Source organism: Topomyia yanbarensis, chromosome 1, assembly GCF_030247195.1.
Source record: "Topomyia yanbarensis strain Yona2022 chromosome 1, ASM3024719v1, whole genome shotgun sequence".
In the NCBI taxonomy this organism is placed as follows: Eukaryota; Metazoa; Arthropoda; class Insecta; order Diptera; family Culicidae; genus Topomyia; species Topomyia yanbarensis.
In genome coordinates this window covers 192,619,653-192,639,957 of record NC_080670.1, presented here as the reverse complement: position 1 = coordinate 192,639,957, position 20,305 = coordinate 192,619,653, and the positions used below count along the sequence as shown (strand labels likewise).

The 20,305-nt window shown below is 37.4% G+C and overlaps 1 protein-coding gene across 3 annotated transcripts in view; it reads right to left on the bottom strand.

The window, feature by feature from the left end:
• LOC131685365 (monocarboxylate transporter 12-like) overlaps positions 1-20,305 on the bottom strand; it is a 420,355-nt gene that overhangs the window by 99,811 nt on the left and 300,239 nt on the right. Inside the window, exon 1 of one of the 3 annotated variants that reach the window (XM_058969085.1) lies at positions 308-1,078. The exons of the other annotated variants lie outside the window; for them this stretch is intronic. Within the exon in view, the coding sequence (XP_058825068.1) occupies positions 308-728 (421 nt within the window). The 5' untranslated portion in view covers positions 729-1,078. Of the gene's footprint in view, positions 1-307; positions 1,079-20,305 lie in introns of those variants that run through there. 3 annotated transcript variants of the gene reach the window in all.

Here is a 20,305-nt window from a genome sequence, read left to right as displayed (position 1 = left end):
TACCCAGTAATCTCTAGCTAATTGAGTGTCGTTAAAATGTAAAAAAGAAAATGTGGCTAACATAGTCGAAATAAAAAAGGAAAAAAGATCACAATTCGTCACATCTTGGTGGTACTTGCATAACAGAAGTCCCCTACTCATTAACACTTGCGCGAGCATCGCACATTGGCAAACTAGGTGATAAGTCTGAACTTAAATGGACCCGTTTACGTTGGAATATCTTAAAGCTAAGATCCCATCGAATGTTATAATGAAACACAGAATTCCCTACCTTGAACTACATAAAAAATATACAAAAACAACTCACCTGCATCCAGCGGCGTCCGCCGAAATATCGTCGCCATCTCCATCATAAACACACCCGCCGAAAGATGCAACCCGTGGCAGATACAGTGAATCGTAAAACCGATCACCGTCAGCAGCCATCCCCAGCCACCCTCCGGGTAGTAGTGCTGCCGCAGGGTCATCAGCTGTCGCAGATCGGCCACCAGCCGGGTTCCGTACGGCATTTTAATTTCCTGACCATTGCGATAGTGCCGGTGGTGGTGGTGATGGTGCCTGTGATGTCTGTGATGACCGGACGATTCGTAGGCAATATTGTTGATGCCACTGCAGGATCCACTCCCGCTTAGTCCAACGCCGGAATCTTCCCGTGAGTTGAGCTGTGGCAGCGATTGGGATCGTTGCAGGGCCAGCGGACGCATTGTGTCGTTCGACGAGAATGACATCTTCACTCAACAGCACTTTGGCCACGGTTTCAAACGATTCACTGTTTCACTGTGGCTCCGTTTCTCTTCGTAGAAGCAGTTTCGTTGCACTCATTTTGATTTCCGTGTTTTTTTTCTTGCCACGATCCGAAACGATCACACATAACTTATAGCCCAACACCTTGACTGGTTGGTGCTGGGTTGCTACAGCGAGAGGTTAATATTATTAACTTCATTGCCGGAGCAGTCGAGTTACTCGATGTTTGATCTGCATTTTTACGATCGCAAATTGGAGCCTGATTGCACTTCCTTCTCGGGGCCATTGCCGAAGACACGCCATCAGGTTCGTTTGGGTTGGGTTGGAAACCAAAGAGAGAAAATTCGTTTCTGCAGGCGCTATCGATAAATAAGAAGAAAAAAGGCTGTCTTGATGGGTTGAAAGTTGTCCCCGTCAGCCGTCGGAGGTGGGTACGTAAACTGCTGGATCCGAATCCTTCGGAATTAAATTAAACGATTTTTTTTTTGTTCAATTGTGGTGGCGCGTCGCCCGAGGGCTGACAGCAGCTACGAGGCGGTCGGTGGTCGACGTTGGCTGGTTGGTGATTGAATGAAGGCGTAAAATTTTTAATACCGGGTATTTGCGAATCAAGATCCGGTGGGTTGGGAGAATTTTAATTCCGGTTACGCTTTGTTTTAATGCGGTTAGTGTTGAGTGGTAAGTGCTCGATCAAAAAGAAAAAAATATTGAAGAACATCGAATCGGAAGAAACTACACAATTCAGAAACTCTTTTCGAGAAACACATTACATAATCAGTAAACAAAATAGGGCTGCTTCGAAAAATACCTGTATTCATAGGAAGCTAATTTCCACAGGCATTAATAGGTTCTCCTAACCTGGTTTATTTATATTTAAAGTGCCAAATAACCCACCGGCTCACTTAAAAGTGGTTTATAAAAAACGAAACTAAAATTTAACGATTAAACATTCTACTGACTGTATCCTAAAAAGTGATAATCGATGTTTTCCTCTTTTAAACGTCGACAAACCGGTGCGTATAACTGCAATTTTCACCGATTTTTCTTTCTTACTAAAGTAACACCACTGTTCCAATGGGAAATTCTTTCTCTTTTTTGCTCAACTGTAGCGTGAATAGAATGGAAAGCTAAGATCTGTAAAGTGATTACAATTTACAGATCTTCACTTTCCTTTCTATTCACGCTATAGTTGAACAAAAAAAAGAGAGGAAACTGCCCATTTCGTTGCACAATTTTTCATATTTTTGTTTGTTCATGTTTTTGAACATGCGTAACTACCATTGTACTGAATAAAATAACTTAATTTTTGCGTTATATGATGGGAAATATTTTGTAACTGATTCCGTAGATTGTACAATCAAAGAAAACCAAAAAAAGATTTTACGAAAGCAGTCATCGGCTTAGCTCTAATTGGCGGTATACAGTTCGACCGGCGAGCGAGTATATTATTGCATTGTTTGCACCGCCCTATGCACGTTAGTCTAACATAAAATAAATTGCCTGCTTGGAAATTTGTGCATTTGGTCTGCGCTTTTGTTTGGTGAGCTGCGAACCAGCAGCTGGAAGTAGTAGCATAACTATTGTAATGGCCTATATCAAGTAGACCGCTTGTAAGGTCCCAGCTACGGAGGGTGTCAAGAAATCGTGACCAAATTATTGTCACACAACAACCAGTCCTTATCAAGACAATAGTCATTCTAGTAATTTTTAAAGCATGATTTCTTATGACCGTGGTTGCTACTCCGTTATTGACCAGAACCAATTGAGATTTCAAAATGTTCATTGGAGCAACATGCTTGGGAGTAACATGATGAGCCACTTTTTTTTTTAATTCTCAAAGACGGGGGGCCCCCTCCCATATTGTGACAAATGTCAAAGTAATCTTAGATGCAAAATTTCAGATCATTTGGACAATTTTAGACTCCCGCCCACTGCGCTTGAAATTTTTGAAATGGTACTATGGGAAAATATAGAGGAAAAATATGCTAAATGCTATAATTTTTGAAGTAGCAATCAGAAAATTACAATTTATACCTCTTTTTAAAGGAAATGACCTAAGTCTTTGAAGGGAGATATTCCACTTTCTAGAAAAGGTACTGGGTCATTTTGGCCCCAAAATCCCCTATTTTTCATGATTTTTCTGCTTTGTGATGCAAATCATACATATTTTGAAATTTTTCTAATGTGAACAAATCTCAGAAATCAAACAGAACCTTTTCGACCTTTGTCCGAATACGGGAAGTTGGGGTTATAGGGCCTTTTGTCATTAATATTAAATTTAATAATATTCTCGTGCTATTATCTCTATTATGCTTCAATCAATTTTCATGAAATGTAGCTTGTTGAACGCGAAAAATTCTTATGAAGACAACAAAAATGAATTCGTTAGCGGTAAAATTCAGAAACATTAAATTTTTGGACTTTAACTCTGCAAATCACATTATTTTTTCGTTAAATGTCCTAATACCTCAACTTCCCCTATTTTTCCAGGATGGAAACGTTTCTCATGCGATCCTCAAGCGTATTTTACACTAAAAGTAGTAAATTTAATAAGAATGTTGTTGTTATATGTGCAATTTTATGATAAAAATGTGAAATCGAGACTATATATCGGATAATTTGAATTTTACCGATAACGAATCTATTTTTATTGTTTTCCTAAGGATTTTTTCACGTTTAACAAGGTACATTTTATAAGAATTGATTGAAGATTAATAGATATATGCACGAGAAAATGATAAAATTTAATATTAATGACAAAAGACCCTATAACCCCAACTTCCCGTATTCGGACAAAGGTAAAAAAGGTTGCGTTCGATTTCTGAATTTTTTTCACATTAGAAAAACTCCAAAATATGTATGATTTGCATCACGGAGCAGAAAAACTATTCAAAATAGGAAATTTTGGGGCCAAAATGACCCAGTACCCCTATTTGTTTGAATTTTCCCCTATTTGTCTAGAAACAGGAATGTCTTCCTTCAAATACTGAGGTTATTTACTTTAAAAAGAGGTACGACGTTGCTGAGGAGAAAGATGTCCCCTCTTATGAACCATCATAATCACACTAAACACAAGCGCAGCAGCAAGAATAGCGACAGTAGACTTAAAGCTGTTTAGCATTTCACCCCTTCGAGCTTTCCTTAGGGAGCCCTTAAGTTTATTCTCGCACTGTATATACGCAGGACATGACAAGTCTCTTTCCCGAAGGAGTTATCCTCATACTCTCCACCACTTTTGCCCAATTGTATGTAATTGAGATCGATATAGTTGATGATGAGTTGATGACCAGCTAGACGAATCTTTTCCACGAGGCCATAATCAACAAGAGAAGATCCGGTAGAGATCCGAGGCGAGTGTGATAGAGAATAAAAAGTCAAAATGTAAATTATAGCAATCCAGAGTTTTCAACCTGATGAAGTGAAGTAATCAATACTCAACAGATTGTCGCACTTCTTACCCGGCTCGGTGACCACACCGTCTATCCCCACAGGCCGTGCAGGCAAGTCGACGCGATAGTCTCTCATAAAATAGTCACACATGAATAATCAGAGGAATTCATGATTCTCAATAATGAGTTCGTTAAAACCAAATATATTTGAAAAGAATTCAATGATTTTTTTCTAAATATTACGCGAAATTGTAATAGAAAAATGATAAATAAGGACATGGAACAAAAGAGAATATAACTCATAATGAATACATTAGAACAACAACAACTTTTGAAGTACTTGAAACGGTCCATTTTTGGCCAGTGATTCGGTAGTTAGTTTCTTAGGGTATGAAAAACCATGTTCTCAGTTTTAGATAGGTTTAAGGGTACTAAATTCGCTCTGAAATAGTAATTAAAGCACCTAGATCGTTTTGTATGGAACGTGTTAGAATATAGTACAAGGATAAAAAGGCATCAATGAATAGTTTTGTCGTGACTATAGGGATCATGCACTAAAATTTCGGAAGAACAAGGGCTGATAGTTGTTGAACGGCAGTAATTGTACCAACCGGACTTACAGAATATTATCACTAATCCGTCGGAAAAATGTGCACCAATTTGTATAAAAATTCAATCTACACTCAGGTTTTTTACGCGGATTTTGACATTTACACGGTTTTCATCTACGCGGTTTTTGAAATTTACGCGGTTTTCATTTACGCGGATTTTTTAATTTACGCGGTATTCATTAACGAGGTTCTCATTAACGCGGATTCTTAAATTTACACGGTTTTACGCGGATTTTGAAATTTACGTGGTTTTGATTTACGCGGATTTTGAAATAAACGCGGTTTTAATTTACGCGGATTTTAAAATTTACGCGGTTTTTATTTACGCGGATTTTGAAATTTACGCGGTTTTCATTTACGCGGTTTTCATTTACGCAGCCTGTATCCCCCGCGTAAAAAAAACCTGAGTGTATATAAAGCAAAAACTAATTTTGAGAACATTTTTCGTAAGTGACGCAGTACAACCCGAATTATTCAGCCTATTTCAGGCAGATCCATCAATATCAACCAAACACAAAAATTTGGTAAAGTTATAGTTGGAATTGATTTTATTGTATTCTATTGTTTATAGGGGCTTTAACCTCACACTTTCCGCACTTTGCGCTCCAGGGTAGCACGTTGTGCAAACGGGAATGTATATTTAAAGGGAAGTGTGCCAGCCGAAAAGAATCAAATACGTGTAGTTTACAAATAGAGGTGCCGAGGGGCCATTTGAATCATTCGTCGCTCGAATACCGAACGAGCGACATCATGACTATATCGTCCGGATGATACAATCGTTCGTGTACCATGCAAAGTTTCAAATCGCTCAGTGTGATGAATAGCGCACGATAAACTTTACATACAACAAGATGATGGTGATGGATAAGTTTATACATTAATTGCATAATTTTTGAAAACAACGTAACTGCAAAAGCGTTTTTTTTTTTAAATAAGCGAGAATAGATGTTTGCTCAGAAACTACCATTTTTCCACCTTTAAATATTTTCCAGTCTGTTTACAAACAAATTTCGTAACGTTTCAGCACAGCAATCGCGATCAACTGTTAATATAGCCGGTTCCAGGGGACAGGGGGTTCCCAACCGCAATTATTCCAATCAAGTGCAAAATCCAGTTTCGGCATAAAATCGCACATGTCACATTCCTGTCGGATGAAATGAAAGTGAACCTTCCACCACCCTTGAGGCATGATCACGACTTTGCCAGTTGACTTCTTCTCTCAGCGGGACTTGCGAAAAAAAGTCAAAGTTTATGTAAATATCAATTCGAGCAAGTCGCAGGAGGAGAACAGGGTCGCAATTTTTTTTGCGCACCGTTTTAATTCGACGCAAGTTCGCGGGAATCGGTTCGTGATGGCTTGCGCAATCCCCCAGCTGCATACTAGGTCAGTGACCCCGGAGCCGGTCTCACCTCAAAGTGAATGAGCCACCGGCGGCCGTCCTTTCAATGACGGTGGCGGCGCCACCATGGTTTTGTCAGGTTATTTAATTTAACACGTTTCTCGAACTGCGTCGAAGGGGGTCAGGTCAGGAAGTGGTCATGGGTGAAATTTTCAATTTTAAGGTTTTATCCCATACGCTCAGGACAACTTGAGCATAAGTTTGTGGGAAACTCTGCTCGGGGATGTGGAAGCTGACAGGTACAGTGAAGGAATTCCATATTTGCGAAACAAGAACACGAATCGCAAGAGAACATGCCAAACAATAATTTTTGACACTTAACCCAATTTGATAATCAATCGACAGGAGCTGCCTAACAATAAATGACTCAAGTGATATCATTAGTTGTTTTTGCTATCCTTAAAAAAACATCCATTAATCACACAAGTTATCGGTCGAAACATTTTCGCTCTAGTTCCGTTTTTGTTTTGTGTTTGGAAATCCATCGACAGCGGCAATAAATCTATTGGAAATGGATAACTCCGTTAGTAGGTAGGGTAAAGTGCCTATTTTTACCCTATTAGGAAGGGTGCCTCACTAATTCATTAATTACTCGGCCTACAATCGATGGAATACGTACAAATTGGCATCAACCAAGATTATAACTCCCAAAATTCACGACAATGATGCCCTGAAATCGGTGAAATGCTCGTGTTCAAGCGCTACGAAAACTCGCAATCGGGTGACCCTATTGTCGCCCTGCCATTTAACTCAATGCCTTGAACAAAGATGGCTGACACTGCTCTAACGAACGGCTTCAAATGGATAGTGTGATAAAAAAATGGCGAAAATAGGCTCATTACCCTCTATATGAACATATAGACAACGAATGACTCCGAGACTAGAGTGCTCTCCTGGTGTCAGCGGCCATTCGATACCGTTATGTTTCATCGCATCGCACACGCACACACTTGTAGTGCGGGGAGATTCGCTTGGCAAAAAACAAAGCACGCGGCGGATTAGGACGAAATTTGACGCCTCTGGAATGAAGCCGATTAGACGCTGCCTGCCAGTTTTGGTCTTTGTCTTGCTCATCCGAGAGGAGGCGAGAGAAAATAAATTGTTCACTTTGGGGTTCAAATTACCATGCTTTTATGACTTTTTTTTTCAGGCGCACGTCAAAGTATATAATTCGTGATGTGTGGTGATTAGTGGCATGCAAAAAAAAATTGCTCGATGATGAAAGCTTTAATGGCGCCCCCTGGTGAGGTAAATTGTTGCCTTAGCTTTATCGTCATCGTAAATTTCAGTTTTTTTTCGGTGGGGGTCGACTGTAATAACTATAAGGTTATGTGTTTTGGCTATGCAGTCTGCGGTTTACAAAAACACTATTTTGTCTATCCGACGTTTCGGTCCGTTTGGGACCTTTTTCAAGGATTCGAAAAGGTCCCAAACGGACCGAAACGTCGGATAAAGACAAAATAGTGTTTTTGTAAACCGCAGACTGCATAGCCGAAACACATAACCGTTAATTGCAGTCGCTAAGTATTTTTGAGGTTTACCCTAAAACGTAGTCCTGTGATATATTCTGTACACGGATCAGTACAGATGCTTGCAAATGGCGGAATTACACAGTGAAGACGTTTGCCATTTCGAGCCACACACGTGTCTTTAAAAATAGTTCCACTTCACGGATAGTCGGTCTTGCCGGGCACTTCGAAAAATCAACAGCAGTACAATTTGGCCGCATGGGGCACATTTCTTCTTGAAACATTCACTCAGTTCTATTCACTTTACACACCGTAGGCAGGTTTAGCAGCAGCTTTACTTATTTTTTCACTACTAAGAAGAAAATTAGGTAACCTTTTACGCGTGACGGACACAAAAGACGAATTTCGCGCTAAATCGTATTCAGCGTTGGCAGCACCCTTTCAGATTTTAATGAAACTTTCTGTACATGAAGACTTTGTCACACTTTGCATATTTTTTTCTCCAAAAATGATCTAGGCTATCTTTTGAAACTGGTCAACTTTTTTTCAAATGGCTATAGTCTAAAAATGACAAATCCTACAAAAAATGTTGTTGGAGTGATTTTCACAAAATTAGTCAAATTTAAAAAAAATACTGAAAAAATTCTTCATCGACTTCTACACTGAAAAAAAATCGACTTTAAAAATTTAAAGTCGATTTACAAAAAGAACCCGTTGAATTGGATGAAAGTTTGTTCCAAGGTAGGTAATTATGTATTTAAAAAATTCAAGTTGGGCACTTTTATGGAAAATCGAGTTATTTTAAAAAAACTTCCTTGTCCAACCTGATTTTTTTTCAGTGCATTTTTATCGAAAACTAAACCAATTAAAGTCATAATCATCTCGGAATCCAATTTCCCAAATGCTAGTTGCCTGATACATGCAAAAAGTATCAGTAACGAATTTGGTATATATTCATAACAAACTTGAATGAGGGCAAAGATAAGCCATTTAGCATCATCGATATATGCGAGATTTAACTAAATGACACTTGGCCGTGTATGAAGAAGTATCTCGTCTATGTACCCGTCCGCCAAGTAGAGATTGGTGGTGTAGTCTCCAACAGGGTCGTAAATTGTGAAGTATAGGATACGCTCCTTCAAGAACCCTTTTGCTTCGGCCAGTGAAGATTCTGGTTCGCAAACAATTACGTTCAGGAAAAATCAAGCAGTATACGAAAACAACTTATTTTCCATCAGCCTCATCTAGAACGGTTCGCCGAATCTGCTCTTCCAAACTTTAATCTTTTGGACGGGGCTAATCTACATGTTCACCTTTTTGTGCCGCGAGGCATGAACTGAACCGTCGTTTCAAACACAGCGACTTATTGTAGAAACAAGGCACGCTGTGGAAAATGCGGCGAGGATCATGAAAAGTTTTCCTACTGTGGAGAGACTCCGCGTGAACTCTACATATCCCGCATATAAATTATGTGGGGACAAAATGAAACATTATATTAAGGAACGCTTCGAAAAGAAATGCAAAAGAGCGCTACGCCACCGACGTTTCCTTGTAAACTAAAGAACGAGAGTCTGACCATGCCATTGTGGAACCATCTTCTAATGTGCCTATAAATTTCCGAAAGAGGAAAATCAGTTTTCTCTCCTAGGCTTCCTCATAAAGGCCTGAAGTAAGTGGTTCCTGGTCTCGGCAATCTTAGAAACGAGCGGGAATTTCCACATGAGACATCAAAAACCCCTAGTGTCCCTATATTTCAGTCCCTACATTTCCCCCCAGGTTTTACACAATGCAAATGCACTACGGTTAAATGTCAGATGAAACGAGTACCCGACGCGAACAACCGTGAACAGTCTCCTACTTAGTGGTGGGCATAGATTGCTTAGAATTGTACGCGAAAGGGACTTCTGAACGTCGGATCGCCCGAATTTTTCCTAATATACGCGACGCTACAACTGCAAATGAAAAACTTGATGAAAGCTGAAAAACGCGATTATTGGCACCAGTCCGGCAACGGATTAACGGACGAATCATCAGAGAAACAATGTATTTCCTGGAGAAGCGTTTGTGTACTTTATCTGAAAAATCACAGTAGATTACCTTAGTTTGAGTTCTTTTGCAGTGCTCCATTCCGGGTAATGAGAAGGCGGACACTTGGATTAAAATCATAATGGGAAAGTGGTCATTTAGGCATTAGAATGTGATATTTATGAAAGATCGCGTAGCTTCAACGAGTTTTTAAATATTTCTTCTCAGAAGACGCTCGAAAACTGGCAAATTTCGTGGAACGATGCAGGTTCAGAAATCCCAAAGGTATCAACAAATCTTGGTCCAAGAGAATGGATGAGGATCATGGCTTCATTCGGGTGATATCTTGGGTCATGTACAATCATTTTGCGTAGACTGCCTATCTCCGGCATATTGGGGCCGTGGAGAGCAGTCTCTGCGCTTGTGGTGGCGGTTATCGCGATATTAAACATGTTGTCTGGTCGTGCGCTAAGTGTTCTAGTACTAGATCTCCGCTAAATGAATCCGTTCGGCCTCTTTCCAGTCCAGTCCAAGATGCTATACCAAAATTGGGGAAATTGGATTTTGAGATGATTACGACTTTCATTGGTGTAGTTTTCGATAAAAATACACTGCAAAAAAAATTCAGTAAGTTTTTTTTCGGATAGCTTTTTTTCTTGAAAGTGCCCAACTTGAATTTTTGACGGTAGGTAGGGAACATAATTACCTGTCTTGGAACAAAATTTCATCCAAATCAAAGATGAGGTTTTTTGTAAATCGACTTTAAATTTTTAAAATCGATATTTGTCAGTGTATGAGTCAATGAATTTTTTTTTTCAATATTTTTATTCAAAAATTTTACTAACTTAGTGAAAATAGCTCCTACACATTTTTTTAGGATTTGTCATTTTTAGACTATAGCCATTCGAAAAAAAAAATTGGTAAAAAAGTTTGATCCTTTTCAAAAGACTTTCTAAATCATTTTTGGAAAAACAAAGTATGCAAAGTGGCTTTTTGTGATAAAGTTCTCATGTACAGAAAGTTTCATTAAGATCTGAGAGGATGCTGCCAACATTTATTCGAGTTGGCGCGAAATTCGTCAAGAGCTATAACTAAATTATTCATGGAATTTAGACTTCGTTTCATTATTCTGTAACTAATTTAGCTATGGGTTTTGTATCCTTCCCGCAGTGATTTTACTCAATTTTCTTATTAGTGGAGAAAAAATGGTATTCATGGAAATTTTTCTCCTTAGGGAGAAAAATAGCATAGTGCATATTGCATTGATTTTGTTAAGCGGAACTCAGTTTTTATTTTGCTAGTCCTCATAAGCTTAATCAGAACTTCTTTTCTTGTGGTAAATCACGCTTTGCTCAGGAACACAAATTGTGTCTCCGTTTTTGAAACGAGCGTCGTTCTGATAAGACGAAGTTGAAACTCAAAATCTATAAATAATACAGTTTTTAGTTTCTGTTTTGAGTGAGATGAGAAGGTAGACTGGCTATTACCTTCTTGATAATACGTAACTTTAATTTTTGTGGGAGCCTTGTTGGGCCTGTTCTCTTACCGGAGGACCAGCTTTCTTTCTTGGGGTTAAATCGCTTGCCCTATATCTTCTCGCTACAGTACCCATCCGACACCAGTTTACGAAATGTCATTAATAGACTCAACGAGAGGCGCGAGATAGGAACCTGGAAGATTTTAGATGTGCTAATATTTACAATGTTTATAAGTAAATCTTTGCTTAGTTGATATGTATTTCAAATAAAGTTCATATATTCGTCACCAGACGGTTTGGGAAGCGAGGCGCGAACGTCTTCAATTTTTTCACCCATCAGCTCATTAATTAATCGGATTTACCTTTTTCTTCCGAAGCGTTGTCCGATAACCCATAAACGACGGTCAGCCCAGAGATGAATGCGATCACATTAAATCCAAACATTTACAACCCAATGAATGAACGAACCGACCTTACCTAGCGCTTCTCAAGATGCTCTATGGCGGTGAATGAAAAATAAACGCACACATACAAAGACCGTCAAACTCTTGGCAGCTGCAATAATCGTAAAATAAATATCATTTTTATGATGAACGCGCGAACGGCCACCGATTGCGATTTGATTGTAAGATGATGCGGTCCTTCCATCGATCCTGTTCGATATAGATAGGTGCTACTTGTTGATATTAGTATCTGGTGGCATCATATCTTTTTAATGAAATGTGGCATCGATTTTGAGAAGTGGGTCCGAGGGACGTTGCTTTGAGGCGTTCGGTGTTGGAAAGGTCCCGTCGGACTGTGCGTCGAAACAATGTATGTATATTGAATTTAAAAACTTGATATCATTTTTGTTCACGGAGGTCAACATGACTTACAAGGAACCAGTGGCGGCTCCAGGGGACGTATGTACCGGAAAGTGATCCAGTTGAAAAGTACTTGTATACAATGCTTTCGTTATCACTTGTTTTAGCTTTGAGGAGTTTATTTAGTATACCATATTGAAACAACATCATTGATGAATAAAACGAAAATCAATAGCTCATAGTGGTTTCCTTGAGGTACATTTTAAGTTCTATTTACTGTAATTGACCAGGTTATACCTACTCCAACGAAGGTGGACCCTTTTTGAAAGTAGGAATAGTAATCAATCGGTTAAAAACTGAACAATCTATAGTCGCTGACGTCTGTCAAGCTTTTCGGGAAAATGAAAATAAGTTTCCTCGACTCGTTATCTCTTCACAAAATTGAAACCTAAGATTAGAAATGAGGAAGGTTTAAGATAATATTCATTAGGAAAACAAGTGCAACTGGCATCTCGTTCCTGGTCCATACGACAAGTTAGTGCTAAATCTAGTGAAGTGAATGATTTCACGAACTGTATTATTTGCTAAATTTTTAGACACGATCAAAACGGTTAAAATCCCAAAAAAAGACACTCTCCACACATGCCCGGAAAAGTGTTTTTACAAAGTTAAAAACTACCACCTTCTAAATCGTAAAAAAGATACATTTTTTCCGAGATGGTGTAACAAACCGGAAATTTGCTTTTCGTATTGACACGTGGTGAATTGGTCTTGATAGATACGTTGCGTCGTCTGAGCTTATACGGTCAGGTACGAAGGGAAAGATTTATGTTGCTGCATTCTCAACACATAAACACCACTGAGAACATCTAAACTTGTGATTACGGGATTAGCTGTAAGCAGAAACAGTGTTGCAGTTTTGGTTTTTGTTTCAATTACGTGCTATGTCGGTGTAATGAATTCAAAACACAAACTCCACGAGCTATTGAAAAAACGGGTTAATCCAATTTCCTTTTTCGGAGAACTGTAAACAAGTCCTCAGTGGAGATGAAAATTGAACGATGGTCAGAAAATTTTCGGAGGCGCCTCGAAAAAGTGTATATCTTAACTTAAAATCGTTTGAAAATTTTGATTTTTTAAATTTTGCTGCTAAATGCACCAACGCTTGAGTCTCGTCGAAATTGCAAAGAATGGTCATTTTCGATATGTTGTCGAGTAATTGCTGCTGGGATCGGCTGCTTCTGTGGATCTCTAGGCACTGTATGGTATATGGCCAGAATAATCCGGTAGACAGAAGTAGCAGCAAATTCAATAAAACTTCTTATCCCTTCGACTTTCGTACTACTAAATCTAGTTATAAGTTGGCGATTAGAAACTTTTATAACTCTAACAATAAGTCACTTAAACTGTACGGTATCTACCGAAGATTATATTATTAATTAGAAAAAATCCTATGTAACAATGGGTGATTTTTAACTTTTTACGGCACTCAAAAGACAAAAAGCCGATTTTTACTCTTAAAAATCGAATAATTTAATCTTGAGAGTAATACATGAAATTAAAAAAACCCTCACTGTTATTTGAGGAATTATGTGAAGAAATTTTTTCCAAGATTTAAATTCTATTGGTCAGTCCATTATAAGTTATGAAGTACGCCGCATTTTTTCGAAGCGCGTTCGGGGATTCATTATCATTCGCTCAATTTTTAATGCTTATGCAAAAAATAGAGAAAAACATTACTCAAATGTTGATTTATATCACAAACATTGACTCTCTGTATAGTTAAAAAATACTAAAAACATTATTTTTCACCGTAAAAACGACACCCTAGTAGCTCTTGAACAATATCAATGCTGCATTCCTTCTATGATGAAACTGGATAAAGGCGACGGAAAGTCTATGTACTCTATTCTCACGAACAGGGCAAATTAGTACATTTGAATTGCAATCATTTTTGGAAATATTAGCGAATTCACCGTTCTTCTTCGTTTCAGATTAAACTTTTAAAGTTTTATCAGTATGGAAGAACAAGAATTTTGCACAGGCATGCAGATCATTTCGATTTAAGGGGTGTATGATTTTTTGTATACAGCGTCCCCAAAAAATATTGTCCGAGATCTGTATTTTGTACAGCAAAACTCTCGGTGAATAAGTTACAGGTAATGAATCTATCTTCTCAAAAAATATGAACTGAAAAAGTTAACATTTAAAAAGAATTGAGAATTTAAAAAAAACATTTAAAAAAAAAATTATTTTTGGTCAGTGAAAGCTTGAAGAGAAAGGACATTTTTAAATTTAATTGCATCATAGAGAAACTACCGGTAAAAAAGTTTTACTCACTCTAAACATATTTTTAAAGTTTATACTTGTTGACACACAAAAATGTAATTGTCTAACGTCAACTCGAATGAAAATGCTTTTAACAAAAAAAATCTAAAATATGTTAGTTTTCAATCAAGAACTGATTTTCATTATGAGCTGGAACATTTTTTTAATGTATTTGCATCATGGAAAAAGTAACAACAACAAAATTTTCTAACAACTTTAAACGTACATTTAAAACTCATACTATTTGACGACAAAAATACAATTTTCTTCTAGAGTATGAAATTTCCAGGTACACACTCAATTAAAGTTCGAAAATGGAACTGAAAAAGAAAGCCAATGTAAACACCAATGGGGTGCAAAACTGAGACTCCAACAAAAGCGTCAGAAAAACACGGTCCTGTCAATCCCATTCAGATTCAACCAGAAGAACATAATGATTTGTCGTGATGAATGGCATAGCTCTCACTTATTAATATCTCTGCAAAAGAGTGCTTAGAACGACATTTCAGGGAACGTTTCGGATTGTCCGGGCGCCTCATGTGGACTCTCCCCGCAATATGCACATTTTTCAGCACTCCCATTGTACGAGTCATTCTAATGATTCTCTGTGCACTTTCCACACCGGAGCCTTACTGGACCATATTTGCTTGTATTTCGAGCAATGCATAACCGAACGCCGAACCTTGTCGAACATGACGTAATTAGGTAAAGCAGTCCCACCGAAAATCACCGACACTCAATTTTGTCACGTCCAATGCCATTCAAAATCATCGCTTACAAGGAGTCCTTGAAATAGCCAACTTAGGGTTTCAGTAGGTCTACGCATGATGGAATGAAATCGGTGACGACACCGTCAATCACAACTTTGGGGGCTGGTATGTAGACGCGATACGAGGGTGGTTTGAGAAGTTTCTGATCCAAACATGGAAAAGCTCGCACATAATATTGTCACAATCCGTAAAAAATGTCATTTGATGAAATAATCTCTCAACTGAGATAAAATTTAATTTTGAGAAGAAAAGAAATCACACATGCAGGGCCAAGTCAGGTGAATATGGTGAGTGACCGATGATTTCATGCCGTAGTTTGCTCAATTTAGCCCATACCTTCCTATACCGTATGGGCTTACGTTTAAGGATTACATCTACCTAGCGACAGTGTCATATCTGTTTCGAAGATCTGATTTATCTCTTAAGTTAGGGACTTTTCAAACCACTCTCGTAATCCTTCATAAAATACTATACGCTGCCAGTAATGTAATTTGCTCGGTTTAATCAAAATAGATTTTTTGCTAATAAATTTCAACATTTTTGTCTAAAGTACTTCAAAATTTAATAGAAATTGGTTAAAATTAACTTCACATTTATCGTGACATATTCGCATACAATGCTATTGCCATGTAAACACTAAATTAATTTTAAAAAAATAGTTTTTTGTGCTTCAGATTCTTCACACCAGATAGAGAATAAATCTAAACTAACACCAAAATTGGCACTAGTCACACGCTCAGTGCTAAATCCAAAAAGTCTTACGTCTTGCATGAACTAAGCAACTGCCTGGTTCCGAGTGATGTCGCGGAAGGTAAGCACTGAAGCTCTAATTTGCTGATGAGAACGCGGTATCCGAAATAGTATTTTAGTTTGCGATTTATCATCTAACTTGCACCAAGATGGTACTAGTTACTGATGAGGGGAATCTGAAACGCCAGTCTTTGGCTTTAAGGTATTGCGTAGTATTAAATTATTGTTTGAAAGCCAAAGGGCCGCAAAACGAGACCATGTCAAGGACGTTCGAAAACCACGCTAAAGCTCTGGAGTTGCAAGAAGTTGACGGGATGTGTACATGTTCTATTTAATAATTACCACCCGTATGAATTAATAGAAAAATGTTTTTTTTTCATTTTTTTATTAAAGATAATCCGATAAGCATTCTAAGATTTTGAAAGAACTCATTCAGCAATATTCAACCATGAGAGATATCTCGAAAGTTTGCCCAGATAAGTTCAGAATTATGATAGTCTTGAGCAAGCAAATGACATTATTGGCGACAAGCCATTTATGAAATATTACCACGTCTACATTCCGTACACATAGTTGAGATCGATGGTGTGGTCAGGATCCAATATGGCGACCGTGCTTGGCTTAATTTCATGTTTTTTATATTGGCCTAAAACGTCTTACAAGAGGGTTTTAGGGGTCGCTGAATCTGATTCTGATGTCGAAAATGTAACATTCAAAATGGCGGATTCAATATGGCGACTGTGCTTGACTAAATTTCATTTTTTTATATTTGTCTAAAAAATCTTACAAGGAGGTTTTAGAGGTGGCGGATTCTGATTATGACGCCGAAAATGTAAAATTTAAAATGGCGACTGTGCTTAGATAAATTTGATGCTTCTTTATTTTGGCCTAAAACGTCTTACAAGGGGGTTCTCGGAGTCGCTGATTCTGATTCTGACATCGAAAATGCAAAATTCAATATGGCGGATCCAATAGGGCGACTGATTTATGCTCATTGTATCAAAATTCGCAAATTTCGTAAAAAATGGTTGCCATTAAGTAGCCGCAATTTTAAATTTTCAAATCCTGTTATCAGAATCGTAATCAAAGAAATAAAAAATCACATAATCTATTTTTATGCTGGTTGAGAAGTTATTCCTGTCTCTCAGAATCTTTTATAGACCAACATAATAATAAACTCCATTTTTGAATATTTTGATAATTTTTTCGAAAAAACTTGCCTATGAAAATATCTGCACAAAATCTATGATTTGGTTCAATGTGTGATATACTTGCATAACATATTTTAGGTCTCTAGGACTTTTAGTTCAGATATAGCCGAATTTATTGTAAAAAAACGAGATTTTCGAATTTTGATTGTTTATAACTACAGTAAAGACCCGATTTTATCAGCAACCGATTTTATCAGCCCCTGATTTGATCAGTTTTTTTACCCAATTTTGTCAGCCTCATATGAAAGTTGGTAGTTTGATGGGCTCTAGCAAACAAGCCAAATTGAATTCGAGTAAATCCTTTCTTGAGCATGTTTTTCTTATCTTAGAGATCAAAACATGCGAAAATAAATTTTTTAATTCATTTTTGAAATTTTGCGCTGTTAGACCCTCTTAAGAGAAATCTAAACTAAATAATCAGAAAGGGTTATGAGTCTATATCTAGGGACTAAAGAAGGATATTTTAAGAGCTCTGGTTCATTAAAAAGAAAGGGAAATTTATATCCCGATTTTGTCAATGTCCCCGTTTTATCAGCCTAAAATTCACCAAGGGGCTGATAAAAACGGGTTTCCACTGTAATACGTAATCAACAAATTCACATATTTTTAGTGCTAGTTGTACTCCTTACATCCCTAAGAGTTGATTAAAAGAAAGAATTGGAATTTATATGCTAACCAGAGCTTAAAAAATTGACATCCCTGCGTGAACTCGAAAGCAAACGAAATTCAATTCATGCCCGCTGTGATGAACGAAATTTTTGGTTGGTTTCCTTCGTCATTCGTTCTCCCGACACAGCGCATTCAGGTTCGGACATGTTCGGTTTCAGAAGCAAACTTCTGTAGATCTCTAGGCACTGTATGGTATATGGCCAGAATAATCCGGTAGACAGAAGTAGCAGCAAATTCAATAAAACTTCTTATCCCTTCGACTTTCGTACTACTAAATCTAGTTATAAGTTGGCGATTAGAAACTTTTATAACTCTAACAATAAGTCACTTAAACTGTACGGTATCTACCGAAGATTATATTATTAATTAGAAAAAATCCTATGTAACAATGGGTGATTTTTAACTTTTTACGGCACTCAAAAGACAAAAAGCCGATTTTTACTCTTAAAAATCGAATAATTTAATCTTGAGAGTAATACATGAAATTAAAAAAACCCTCACTGTTATTTGAGGAATTATGTGAAGAAATTTTTTCCAAGATTTAAATTCTATTGGTCAGTCCATTATAAGTTATGAAGTACGCCGCATTTTTTCGAAGCGCGTTCGGGGATTCATTATCATTCGCTCAATTTTTAATGCTTATGCAAAAAATAGAGAAAAACATTACTCAAATGTTGATTTATATCACAAACATTGACTCTCTGTATAGTTAAAAAATACTAAAAACATTATTTTTCACCGTAAAAACGACACCCTAGTAGCTCTTGAACAATATCAATGCTGCATTCCTTCTATGATGAAACTGGATAAAGGCGACGGAAAGTCTATGTACTCTATTCTCACGAACAGGGCAAATTAGTACATTTGAATTGCAATCATTTTTGGAAATATTAGCGAATTCACCGTTCTTCTTCGTTTCAGATTAAACTTTTAAAGTTTTATCAGTATGGAAGAACAAGAATTTTGCACAGGCATGCAGATCATTTCGATTTAAGGGGTGTATGATTTTTTGTATACAGCGTCCCCAAAAAATATTGTCCGAGATCTGTATTTTGTACAGCAAAACTCTCGGTGAATAAGTTACAGGTAATGAATCTATCTTCTCAAAAAATATGAACTGAAAAAGTTAACATTTAAAAAGAATTGAGAATTTAAAAAACGAAATTTTTGGTTGGTTTCCTTCGTCATTCGTTCTCCCGACACAGCGCATTCAGGTTCGGACATGTTCGGTTTCAGAAGCAAACTGAATTTTGCTTCTATGCTAGCTCGGAAAGGGATTATTGGGCAAAAGTGCACCAGATATAGATTACGTAGTTCACTTATGCTCGATAATGCAGAATATGCCAACTTCTGCCTTCAAACCGTCCACATAATAACAAATGAATCTTTTGGTTGGTGAAGGAATTTATATTTCCTCTGCATTCAAGCATTCGATTCTGCATGAAATTTCGGTCAGTTGGAAAGTTAATGAATGAATCTGATTCTGGATGTTGGTTTCGGTAAAAACAAGCAGAAATAGATAACTGATTTTGAAATTTCGAAGCGCTGATGTCAACGCTAACTAGAAATCCAATAAAAACTTAGGACTACTTCTACGTCCCACTGCGTCGCAAAGGGCTAAAAAAAATGCAAGGATGACGACTTCAGATCATCGCAACGGATCATTTTACCAAAAACGATTCTTCAACAGAAATCATTGATAAATCAATCAGAGATCAGTAGCCCTAAGAGGCTTCCTTGAGCGAAACAAGAACGAGTTGATTTGTCCAGATATTCGTCACTATCTACATATGAACCGTTTCAGCAAAGCTGTTTAAAAAATTCGTCCTTTCTACATTAAAAAAAAGTTGAATATATTAGGACAGAAAAGCGTGCCCCCTTTATTTAAAATCTGACGCCGCCAATGCACGGAATCATAAAATTTGAGCAATAATTTTATTTATTACGATACCAATAACATGCGGTTCAGTTAATAATCGCAATAAACATACCACACCGTGACGTGGTTTGCGGAGAAGCGAATCGTGTCATCATGGCGTGTGGTACATCTTTTATTCGAATTATAATTTAATTTAGGTTGATTTGAAAAGGAATACGATTCGTTGTTGTTGTGGCACGGTTGAGTTTAGATTACGATGAATTTAACGAATATAAAATAAAAAGATATGAAATCAATCAATCGATCCACCAGATATTCTGCTAAACTCATGACAGGATAGTGCCAAGCGGTTGGTTCCTTTGTTCTATTCTATTCTAACCCTTACACAGCCAGGATTGAAAAGCATCCTGAAAAACACTGCAGTTATTCTGAAATGTTTTTCTTGTCAAGATTAATATTTGAAGCAAATTTTCATATGTCTCAAATATTAAAACGGCCAGGCCTACTGTGCAGAATTGGGTTTGAATATGTTTCAAAATTAAACGGTAATTAAATTATGCATTTAATTAAATAATTTAATTAACGAATTATTTTGAATCGTAAAGTAGGAAGAAACGAGAACAACCGTACCGACCGTTTCAATTTAAAGGGGATATAATAAATCGTTGGGAGTGACTTTCCTAAGAAGGTTAATGTCCCTCCTTTGGTCCTTTGGGATGGGACAGAGGTATTTACACCTTGCCCTGGCTAATAAGCCTAGGTTAAAGGTGCCAAGCGGTT